At 55.5% G+C, this 11516-nt stretch overlaps 1 protein-coding gene across 1 annotated transcript in view; it reads left to right on the top strand.

Moving 5' to 3' along the window:
- The window catches only part of EEFSEC (eukaryotic elongation factor, selenocysteine-tRNA specific), a 315381-nt gene that overhangs the window by 268233 nt on the left and 35632 nt on the right, over positions 1–11516 (top strand). The window contains exon 7 of the mRNA XM_030885558.2: positions 470–626. Within this exon, the coding sequence (XP_030741418.2) occupies positions 470–626 (157 nt within the window). The remainder of the gene's footprint in view (positions 1–469; positions 627–11516) is intronic.

Below are 11516 nucleotides of genomic sequence, written 5' to 3'. Positions count from 1 at the left end.
CTGTCATCCACAGTGTGCGGGCAAGTTCTCCGACAGGTGAGATGCAGGACCGAGGGACAGCTCAGGAATGGGGCGCTGTCATCCAGGACATTGGGCTCAAGCCTATCCCTGCTCCCATGAGCGCTGGACCTGGAACGGATTCCAGAACCCTGCCGCATTCCTTTTCCTTGTCTGCACTGGAGGAGAGGACCCGCCTGCAGAGTTGCTAGGAGACTTGGATACTGAATGAAGCACGAGGTGGTGGCCCAGCCCGTGGTCAGTGTCCCATGAGCAGCAAGAGTCAGTGAAGTTGACTGCCCAGCTGTCTGCCTCGCCCTGTGTGTGTGTCGTTTCCTGTAAGATGGACATGAGCCTCCTCCACCTCTGTGGGCTGGAGGTGGGGAGGGGGCTGATGGGAGGGTTGGAGCTACTGTGGCCTTTCCTGGCAGGCACTGATGCCCCCTTTCCCCGGGCGGGTGTGTGGGCACAGGTGATAGATGACTACAGTGTGATCGGCCGCTCCCTGTTCAAAAAGGAGACCAACATCCAGCTCTTCGTGGGGCTCAAGGTGCATCTGTCCACCGGGGAGCTGGGGGTCATTGACGGGGCCTTCGGCCAGAGTGGCAAGTTCAAAGTCCACATCCCTGGTGAGTACAGTTGCTTTCTTCTTGTTCTCAGGCACTGGGCAAGGGAGGCAGAGATGGGGGCAGGTCAAGGCCAGGGAAAGGTAACACTCCTAGACTGATGGCGGAAGCTCAGATCTCTTCTCCCGCTTGGCTGGCATACAGGGCTTAGCCTACATGGCACCATGGCCTCTGGTACCACTGATATGTGGCCACAAGGCAGCGTGCATCCTAGGACGAGCCAGGACCAAGCCTCAAGCCAAAGCCAGGGGCTGAGCTTGCATTCCCAGTGCCCCTTGGTCCCAGTGTCACGTCAGATGAGGTGCTCCACTTCTCTGGGGTGTAGGGCGGCAAGATCAGCCACATGGGGTGGCTCAGAAAAGGGTGTGAGTGAAGGAACCCACCGAGTGCCTGCACTGCCCTGGGGCCACCAGGACGGCCTGCAATGCGTGTACCCCTCTCTCCTGCCCAGTGGAGACCCACAGTTCTGAGCCCCCTGTTGTCTGTCATGGGCACGTGATGCCGGAATGACGTGGTGGCCCTCTGACTGGAGGCAGAGCCTGGTGCTGCCCATGAGCACATCTCAGCCCACGCTTGGTGCTCTGCCCGCTGCAGGTCATGCTCCCCGAGAGGGCAGTGTGTTCTGGGGGCCCTGACAAGTGTGGCACCCAAGGAAGGGCTGATTCAGGGCCTGTGGGCAGACAGCTCCCTGGGGAGTGCACAGTGAGCTAGGCTGGGCGCCTGCTGATGGAGACAGAGCTCCGGATCTGTGTAGTTCACTCATTCATTCATCTGCGGGGAGGGAGTAGTGACTGAGTAGGTATATGACAAGTCAGGTAACAACTTGTGCTGTAGAGGAAACCCGACAGGGACAGGCTAGGAGTATGACTGGCTAAACTAACCAAAGATGGCCTCTTTGAAGATAGGCCTGTGGCTTACGAACCTGACTGAAGGGAAGGAGGGAGCCACGCGCATGTCTAAGGGAGAGCATTCTTCAGAAAGAGGGATGAGCAGACATGGAGGCCTTGAGAGCCTTTGAGGTGTTGGAGCAGTGGGTGTCATTGTGCCCTGAGCACCGGGTGGGGTCTGACCTGGAGTGCCCGGCAGCCCCGTTGAGGATGGGGGCCCGGGCACGTCTCTATGCAGTGCACTGGGACCCACCATCTGTGATGAGAATGTTCACACACAGAATGAGATCGAAAGAAGCTTCCGGGGAACAGCCACACGCCCACCACCTAGGTTCCCACGTCCATTCTCGCAATGGCACGACCTATACTGCATCGCACAGCGTGACAGGATTCTAGCTTCACTCTGTGTAGGATGACCATAGGGGACTAATGGTTTATCACCCCTAGGTAGCACTTCCTGAAGCAAGGGTTGTGTTCAGGCTCCGTCCAGGAGGCGGGAATCCCAGCTACCTGGGCCACGTGCACCTCCACTCTCCTGAAGCCTTCCCTCTCGGACCTCCCTCAAGCCCAGCGGGCTCTCACGCAAAAGGGCAGTGATGACCGAGGCCTTCCTAGACCCTCCCAGGGCGCTGGAGATGGGATGGATGGTGGGGGCTGCAGTCCCCATTTCAAAGGGGCAGAAACCCGGCCTTGCCTCCTATCCTTCCCTTGCCATCACCAGGAACCTTGGTGAAGCCCGGGGCCACAGAGGGGCTCTCTCCAGATGCCCTGCACTCGCTGGGCATGCTTCCCTGTAGGAGGGGCTCCTGGCCCTTCTACTGGGCCAGAGGTGCAGGCCACTGAGGTATACAAGCCACCAGAGGCCTGGGCCCCATCTAGGGCTGAGCTGCCAGAGGACTGGCTCAGTGTCACTGTCACAGGACCCTGCCCCCAGATCCTGCGGCCCCCACCCCCCAAAGGAAAAGGCTGTCTTGGACTTGATAGCATCAGGCTGACCTCCTCAGCTCCCCTTCCTCCAAGCCCAGGCATACCTGGGTTTTCCAAGAGCAGGCCAGAAGCCAGAGGAATCTTGCTGGGGGACCCCTCACTCATGGAGAGGGGTGAGGAGGGGGGAGCGATGGCATGACACTCCTGAAGTCAGCTCAAGTTCACATTCCTTTCTTATGTCAGTGTTGCCTTTTTAATAGGTCTGCTTCCTGTTTGTGGTTTTTAAGCTTTTTATTAACTATAACTGGTTCAGTCCTTTCATCCTACCCCCCATCTTCCCTCCCTCCACCCCACTTTCCCCGCCTCGTCTCTTCCTGTGGATCCCTTCCATGGGGTCACTTCTAACCTTTCTGGAGAGCTTTTCTTGTGAAGGAGCCTTTCATGAAGCAGAGACCCCAGGGCTGGGCAAGGGGAGGAGCCCAGCGCACTGCATGCTGGACACTGGCTGAGCTGGCCCTGGGGTGGCCCTGCTGGGGCTGTGCAGTGAAGGCCAATGAGGTGGGAGGGAAGGAGGCTGCTTGGGGCAGAGTGCCACCCATGGTAGGCCTTGTGCCATGGGAACATGGGGTCCAGAGCTCCCTGGAGTTTTCTCACATCTGTCCCTAACACCCGGTGCTCCGTCAGGCCAGCAGGGCCAAGCCAGTGTGGAAGAGGCCAGGCGGCAAGTAGTAGCCAGTGAGGGGCATTTGGTCCTGGAGGATTACCCATTCCTCCTTGTGGGATGGAGGTCCAGTAATCTTGTTGTTTCCTTGTAACATATTTCATTTCTACTTTCAGAAGTGTACACAGCAACGCAGGTTCCTAGGTGGCAATTTCTACCTGTTGTTCGGTTCGATTACACTGGTCGCATGGTCGGTGTTCTCACTGTGTCTGCTGCGCAGTTCTCGCTGGCCCCTCTCACAGACCCTACCCGGCTCATCGGCACTCTCGAGTGGATGCTAAAGGGTCGGGGATCCGTTGACCATTTAGTCCTCTAGGGATGCGGTGTTTTGAACGGCGGGTGTGCTTTATAAGCTAACCTCCGAGGTAGCTCAAAGGTGGCTTGAGGGGCTGGTTTCGGCTCCAGGCTAAAAGAATGTCTCAGGGCAGTTGACTCCGGGATTCATCCTGTCTCAGTGGGTCCAATCCATCTGGATTTTTTGAAAACCTGACGCTCAGTTCCATATTTTTCTCCCTTCCTATCAGGATCCATCTTTTGTGGCCCTGATCCAAGCACATGGGAGTGTTAGCTGGGCACCATCCGGTTCCTAGAATTTCAGGGCAGAGGAGGCAGGCCATGGTGCACCGAGACGATTAGTCCTTCGATTTGTTCCTTCTCTGAGTCTTCAGGGACTTCTTTCTCTTGAACTCCAGATAAGGAGCGCTCCATAGTTGTATCTTCAATGGCTGCCCTTGTAAGCGGTTACGACTCCCAGTGCTACTCACCAGCCATGAACTTTAGGAACTGTGAGATCCTGGTCCTAACCCTAACCCTAGGAAAGCTGTCTGTGAGTGTCTAAAAAGTATCTGTAACTGCCCCCATGTATTTTATTGCACATATATGAAATATACTTATATAAGAATAGTCGAGTCAGAAAGTATTGCTGCAAAACTGTAAACTCTTCATAAAACAGAAATACTAAAAGGTGAGACTCTTGTCTCTTGACACACCCTCCATCCAGGTCTGAAGTGTCCCCATTTCTCTAACCCTTCCCCAAAGAATTTTGCTCTTCAGTTCACATCAGTTCAAAATGACAACTTTGGCATTCTCAAGGGATTTAAATTGTGTTCCTTTGAAATATTCTTTGAGTTTGGGAATGTAAAGAAGCTTGAAGTAGCAAAATCAGGGCTGGAGAATGAATGGGGTTAGCTTTCCCAACAAAATGCTTTTAGAATAGCCCTTGCTACTCTCAAAGCTGAGCAGATGAGGGGGTGCAGAGGTGGGGTGAGGTGGTGGAATTCCTTAGTGGCCTTTTTCTCATCAGTGTAGTTTTCGATTTTTAAAACCTTCTTCCTAATATGTCCTTGTGGTCATCCTATATCTTTCCAGGGAAAAAAAATCTAACAAGATTACCCCTTTGAAATACAAATAAACCCAGTCACCATCCCTGTGATGGTTAAGCTGTGTATCAACTTGACTGGGGCCAGGGTTTTCACTCATTTGGCAGAAACCCCCACCCCCTTCATGATGTGATCTAACACAATGTAATCAACTGCTTGATGGGGTCTAACAATGTAATCAACTCTATGAGCACCCAGCAACTGTGGTGGGATGCAGCCCCTTGAGTAGGTCACAGGCTCCAGGCTTTTGGAAGAAAGCTTCACCCACCTCTCCTGGAGCTGGATTCTGCATCTGGTTCATCGACCTCTTGCCATCTTGCCTGCCAGTCTCAGGAGCCATCGGCGGCCTGCTAACCTTGGACTCGTTTGATTTTGTATCCACCAGCCCATGGGCTTCCTGGCTTGTCAGCCCCTGTACGCTGCATGAATTAGGAGAAGCCTCCTTCCAGCTTACCATCTGACCTGTGGACTTGAACTGAACTAGACTGGACTTACCACTTCTACAACTAGTGATCTCGCCAGCTGCTTTTCAAAAACAAACAAGAGAAAAAAAGACCACACAAAGGAACTCGTTTCACCACAGCCCTCTTTGGTGAAGTGTCTTATCACATTCTTTCCCCTTTTTGTCTTTTTGTTGCTGAGGCATAGGAAGTTTTATTTATATTTGGGAAATTAGATCCTTATGTTGTTTCCAAAGACTTCCTCACAATCTGTAGGTTATGCCTTTACACGAATGTGACCCATAGCGGATTGCAACCCCTGATAGAATTTTAGGAAGGACACTTGGTCCTCGGGTTCAAGAGTCACAGCTGAAAGCTAAAATGCAAATAATCTGTTTCCTAGAGCACAGACTTGGACCGGAGAGGCAAGCATCTTGACGAAGATCCATGCCTCCTGAAAGGTGCAGCTAGGGGTCAGGGGGTTGGAGGGAGGGCTGCCTCCTTCCTGGCACCCCATAAGCCTTCTCAAAAAGTTGTGGGGGACCGGGTGGGGGGTGAGATTGGAAGGCCCTACAGCTACCTTTCTGCTCCCCCAAGGAAGTCACCTCCAGATAAGAGGCACTCTGCCAGGGTCCTTAGGAGCCTGCATCTCTAAGAAGTGCAGATAATACTAGTGGACTCTGCTGCTCACCGGAAGGTCGAGCTTGAACCCACCCCGAAATGCCACAGAATAAAGGTCTGGTGATCTCTGAAAAATCACCTGGTGCCAACCCTGCGGAGCACAGTGCTGCTCTGACAGACGTGGGGTCTGGTTGGAAGCCACTTCCAGGCACCACTGAGGCTTCTCCAGACAGGTGCTCCTGTCCATCACATGGTGTCCATTCTGTTGTTTCCTGCTCCATGCCTGCAAGTGCCCAGGGCTGTGCCAGGTGCTCATGGTGGTTAACCTGGCCCTCAGGGCAGTCCAAGGAGTTGGCCTGACCATCTCCATCCTACAGTGGAGGCTCTGAGGAGCAGAGAGGCATCTGAGCATGAAACTTTTGTCCCGGAGCACCCCCAGTACCCACCATCGCACATTGTCCCCCTTATTACCCCTCCATCTCGGGCTAAGCACAGTACTTACCCAGACTGAGAGGCAGGACAGAAGCTCCAGCCAGCCACTCTCCCCACCTCTCACCTTCCACATTTGAGGATTTCAGGGTAGGGAAGAGCCTCGTGAGGAGTCCAGGGGACTTGTCTCGTGAGACAGCCATGAGTCACTGCTTATACACACCTTCTCGGAAGCACCGCGCCAGAGTGCCTTGCGATGTGTGCCTGGACAGGAGATAGCAAGCCTTTTGAAGAGCTCAAGTTACCAGTAGGTGGCACAACTCCCCGTTGGTGCTCCTGAGCAGGCAGATCTGGGCAGAATAAGAGTGTGTCTGTCTCAGCAGCAAGCAGGTGACCTGCAGCACTTACAGCCCACAGCCCACACACAACCTGTGTCACCAGGATTGCTGCTCAGCAGGGCACACAGCATGGGGCGTCATTGATAGAAGTCTTTACTCCAGAAGGGCCAGAGCAGCAAGGGCAGAAGACCTCAGCCCACCAAGGGCCCCTGTTCAGCCTGCACACCCCACACCGAGTGCAGGTGCCTGTAGTCCTGCAAGAAGATAGGTACTCCAGCCCCAGTGCCGGTAGCCCTGCCTCTTATGTACTGTCTTAGGTCGGGCTGACTAGAGAAACAAATCCAATGCCACTCATCTATGTGTAAGAAAGACCTTTATATCAAGAAGTAATTTTGCATCAATAAAACATCCCAGCCCAGTCCAACTCAAGTCCTGAAGTCCGGTACTCGTCTGTAAGTAAGCCTGAAGACTCACACAGCCACATGCAACGATGCCGAGTGCAGGCAGGTTACAGGCCACTGGGTACAGTCACGTGGATCCCAGGTCCGTGGAAACAGGGCAGGGCTCCAGCAGCTACCTGGGTGGCCACCAAGCAGGAAGGCAAAGGCAGACAGAGAAAGAAGGGAAAGGTTCCCAGGGTCCTTCTTAAGAGAAGGCCACACCCACAAGGAGGCACCATCAGGCTGACAGACAGTGACCTGACGGACAGTGGATACCATCCCTACACTCTAATCTGTCTTCAAGTGGACGAGAGATGATCTAACGATCACATGCATCCGGAGCGTGGGCGCCTTTGGGAGCAGCTAGCAGTGTTGGTCAAACCCCGAGTCAGAGCTCTGTTGCCATGAGTTGGCTGTAAGCATGACAACCCCAAATACAAAAGAAGGACACATCGGCCAGTCCTCTGCGGCCCTTGGTGTGTTTGGGTCCATTGGGCGGCCACTGTGTATTTGGGGAACTTTCCAACCTGAAATACAGAGGTCTAGGGTCCTGCTAATTTTTGTCGAAGCTTATCAGGTTTGAATGATGCCTCATCCCTCTATTGTGGACCTAGCCTCATGAACTTCAGGGACTGGTTTGTCTCTTGTCGGATGAGCCTGCACTTCCAGTCATGGGCAGCAGGAGAGGCAGTGGTGGCAGCGGGCCCACCCCTGCTCCCAGGCACTCTGACTGCCTGCCCCATGGTGGCAGAGAGGAGGGAACTGAGCCAGGCGCTCGCCCAGTGCCCCACCCCCGTGTGCACTCCACTGAGGTCCTGCTGAGCTTGATGCCCTCTCATGCAGGGCTGCTGTCAGCCCCACGGCAATGCTTGGAAAACGTAGCTCCTTTCCACGGATGGAGCCAGTTCCAGCTCTTCTGCTCAGCCGACTCTGCTGGGTGGCACCTGGGAGGGAGGGGTTCTGAGTAGGATCCCCAGGCTGCCCTGCTTCCCACCAGGGTTCTCTGAGTCTCTGCCCTATGCCACATCTGAGTTCCAGGCCCGACTGTGCCATTTCAGTCATGTGAGGGTGGGCTCCTGGTGGAGGACAGTAGCACATAGTCCTACAATTGCCAGCTGGGTGCTTGCCTCAGATGCGATGTAGGAGCGCTCTTTCCTGGGAGTATAGGACCCCGTTCTGCGACCTCCCTGAGAGTCTGAATGGCCAATCCCACATTCACCCTGAAGAAGTGGACTCCCGTGATGGAGTGGCCTGCCCCCACGCATCCCAACAGTGCTCCCACATCCAGAGGCCACCCCCTTTATTCCTCAGGCTGTCTCATCTCTGGCCCCACACCAGTACCTTGGCAGGGTGGGCACACACGGGGCTCAATAAACAAGACAAACAAGGCAAGTGAAGCCAGTTGTCCAGGTATACAGGTGTGTCAACCTCACAAGCTTCTAGAAGGGTCACTGGGGGCACAGTACTTGTGACCCTTGCCCCTTACAGACTGGCTGGGAGACAGCTTCGCTCCGAGCATTTGTATCTTGCAGGCTGTGGTGGGGCTCTGTGGGGAGGGGTCTTGGGAGGCTGCCTGGGTGGTAACGGGGAGCGGCAGGGAAGCCTGCGCAGGAACTGCTCTGAAGAGACCCGTGCCTTCCAGAACAAAAACGGCAAGCGCCTCAATGTGGGGCCGTGTCCCGTTTGTGCCCCAGGTGCAGAGCGAGCTGCAGGTTCGTCCACCACAGGACTGAGCTCCCTTCTCCATGGCTTTGGTCACTCTGTGCGGAGTGCCTGGTGGACGCCAGGGGCTGGTGGCTGTGTCCGACACCGCCATGGGAGGTTGTCTCACAGTGTCCGCATGGAACTCAGGGGCCGATGTGCCCTGCACACCAGGCCCCTTCCCAAACCCCAGACTGCCACCTGGGAAGGGGTAGCAGAGTGGACAGAGTGAACCAGGGCTCTCGGTGCCATAGCACCCCTCCAGCAGAGGCTGACAAAGTGCCAGGGGCAGGGGGTCAGTCAGGAACTCCGGGGGAGGGGTGGAAGATGGGGCCAGAGGCAGGGCGGGGAAGGTCATGGGGCCACACATAGTGCAGAGTTTGGGTTTTGTCCACGTGCTTTGGGGGCCACCAAAAGCCGGGTCTGCAGGGCAAGACCGTCTGGAGTCCATCTGCACTTCTCTTCTGTTTCCCTTTACATACGGGGCTCCTCTAGTCCCCGCTGGAGGGCGTTTTGTGGGGCTGCTGGGAGGGAGCTGGGCGAGCAGGAAGCCAGGGGCTGGGAGGGGCTGAGTACTGTGGGAGCAGAGTGCTGGCCCCCACCTGGGGGCCTTGCCAGGAAGGGGGCTTTGGTTAGGACCTGTGTGTGCACAGCACATTTGGGGGAGCATACGGAGTAGCTGGCAAGGCCACCAGCTGGACCACGGAGGCCCTCATGGACGGCGCAGGGCTTACAGGATGAAGTCTACACTCGAGGTATCTGTGGGTGGCCAGCAGGGCCAGGAGGTTGTGCCGACTGCAGGGAAGAGGGGTGGCAGGACTTCAAGGAGAACACTGTCGCTGTAGCCCAGGAGTGGGGGCGGGGGGTGGGGTGGGGGGGAAGCGCACAGCAAAAGAGGCTTTGGGAGGCAGGAGGTGCGGCATAGGGATGTCTTCACTTGACTGGCCATCCTGACAGTGAGTCCTTGTTCAAGGGCTTAGGACCCGGTGCTGTCTTCAGTCACCTTCCCACACTATCGGTAGAGAGTACGTCTCAGAAATAAGACGGAGAGAAGAGCTCCATTCTCCAGCTGAAGCGTGACCATCGCCGCGGCACCTGCCTCCCTTGGCCCCGTCCTGGCTCTGCCAGAGGCCTGGTCAGCCCACCACTGCCAATCACACCCCTGGCCCTGGTGCTTCCCCCCACCCTCTTCAGAGGCGCCCTCTGAGGCCACTGGGGCTGAGAGCTGAACACTGTTGACAATCAGCCGCCAATGCTTCTTTGCCACCTCCCCTTGCCGCCGGCCCTCCAGCTCTGCCTCACTGTGTGTTCGGCGGGAGGTGGAGCGGGGTCTCGAGGACCTCCCATGGAACACCGCTCTTGCCACCTCAAGGGCCTGAGACTGTGGTTCTCCTACCCTGGGCTGGGCCCTGGGGGTGCTTCTGGCCCTGCCCGCTGGGTACAGTCTCCTACAGAAGGTCGCTGGGCCACTTCCTGTCTCCAGCTGCTGTAGGTCACAGCTGATTAATGACATTGGGCTACAGGAAGTGCAATCTGTACAAGCAGGGAATTAAGCTTTCTCTTTTGTTTTTTCAAAAGAAGGGAGCCAAAAAATTACTACCGCCTGCCTGTCCAGGTTCAAGTTCCATCCTGAGAGGGAACTGGTCCATGTGGGACCGTGCCAGCACTGCCAGGAATCTGTGCACCGAGACGTTCGGCGCAAGGTGACCGTCGCTGGAAGGCCCCAGCAGAGCTGGGGGGTTCCACACCTTTGACTTGTCTGCACTGGGGTGCAGGAGTGAGGCGCCACCAGAGAACGTGGGCTTTGCTGTCTGCCAGGCCTGAGATGGAATCTTGGCTCCAATACGTCAGCCCTTCTGAACTTCTGTTATCTCATTGGTAAGGGGGTCCTTTTTGAGGGTTTCTCCATCCGAACCCTTTGGAAAAGTTTAACAGAAAGAGTGAAAGAAGGGTTCATTTGCATCCGTTTAGATTTGACAGTTGATAACAGCTCAGTGTCTTGTCTATGAGAGGAGTGTGTGTGTGTGCGCGCACGCGCACGCACGTATACCAAGTCACTGAAGTGCATAGCCATTACCAAATATCCCCTGGGGGCAGAATGGCTCTGACTGAGAACTCTTAGCCTAAATCAGCAGGAAGCCAATGGTGGTGGGTCTTCATGGAAGGGACATAGAGAGAAGGTGATGGGGGCTGAGTTGGGATCAGCTATACAGAGATGGCTGGGCAGGGGAAGGGGGTAGGCAGGAGGGCAGATAGTGACCAGGTGCTGTTGACAGTGCCAGAGCCAGCTGGGCGGCCCATGGGTGGCACTGTGCTCGTTCTTCCTTGTGGTCTCCTTTCCTTCTGGGAGTTCCTCGTGAGTGCTGGGGAGAAGGCAGGATAATGGGACCAGGGACCCCGAGACCTGGAGCCAACTGTGTTCCCTGTATTTTCACCATTGACAAAAATGATGGGGCAATGTCTGACTTCCACATCAAACTTCCCAAGGGGAGAAAATTCAAGTTCATTATCGCCTGGCTGAGTTTTAGGAGCTGAAAGCCCAGCATACCTCCCCCGTCATCCATCCCTCCCAAGGCACGCTCCGCTTCTCTGGTGGGTTCAGAAAGGTGTTGCCACAGCCACACAGACCTCACAGGCCACGCTCGGGGCCGTGGAGTTTATCAGGGAAGGAGCAGGTAAGTGTTCAGGTTCAGGAATGACTTAAGCCACATATTAGTTCAGGACAGCTTTTCAGCCGTGTTCACAGACAGGACTCTGTATGACCTTGGCTCTTGGCCCCTGCCCTGCTCAGACAAGTGTTAAGCTGTAAAGAAGCTCTTTAACACCACCAGGAAGTACCTGGAGGTACCCCAATGCTCCAGCAAGCTTCTTACGCAAAGGCACTCAGCTATCTTGCTCCATGTGTCCACCCATTCACTGCAGCCACCGTGTTCCATGGGCCAGGAAGGCCACCCACACCAGTCTTCTGCTGCTTCTGATGCCATGTCTCTGCCTCTACTTCTCCTTAAAA

This window comes from Echinops telfairi, unplaced genomic scaffold (genome assembly GCF_000313985.2).
Source record: "Echinops telfairi isolate 266 unplaced genomic scaffold, ASM31398v2 ScPeMD7_31;HRSCAF=116, whole genome shotgun sequence".
In the NCBI taxonomy this organism is placed as follows: Eukaryota; Metazoa; Chordata; class Mammalia; order Afrosoricida; family Tenrecidae; genus Echinops; species Echinops telfairi.
Note: the sequence above shows the minus strand (reverse complement) of the source record. Positions and strands in the feature narration are given on the sequence as shown.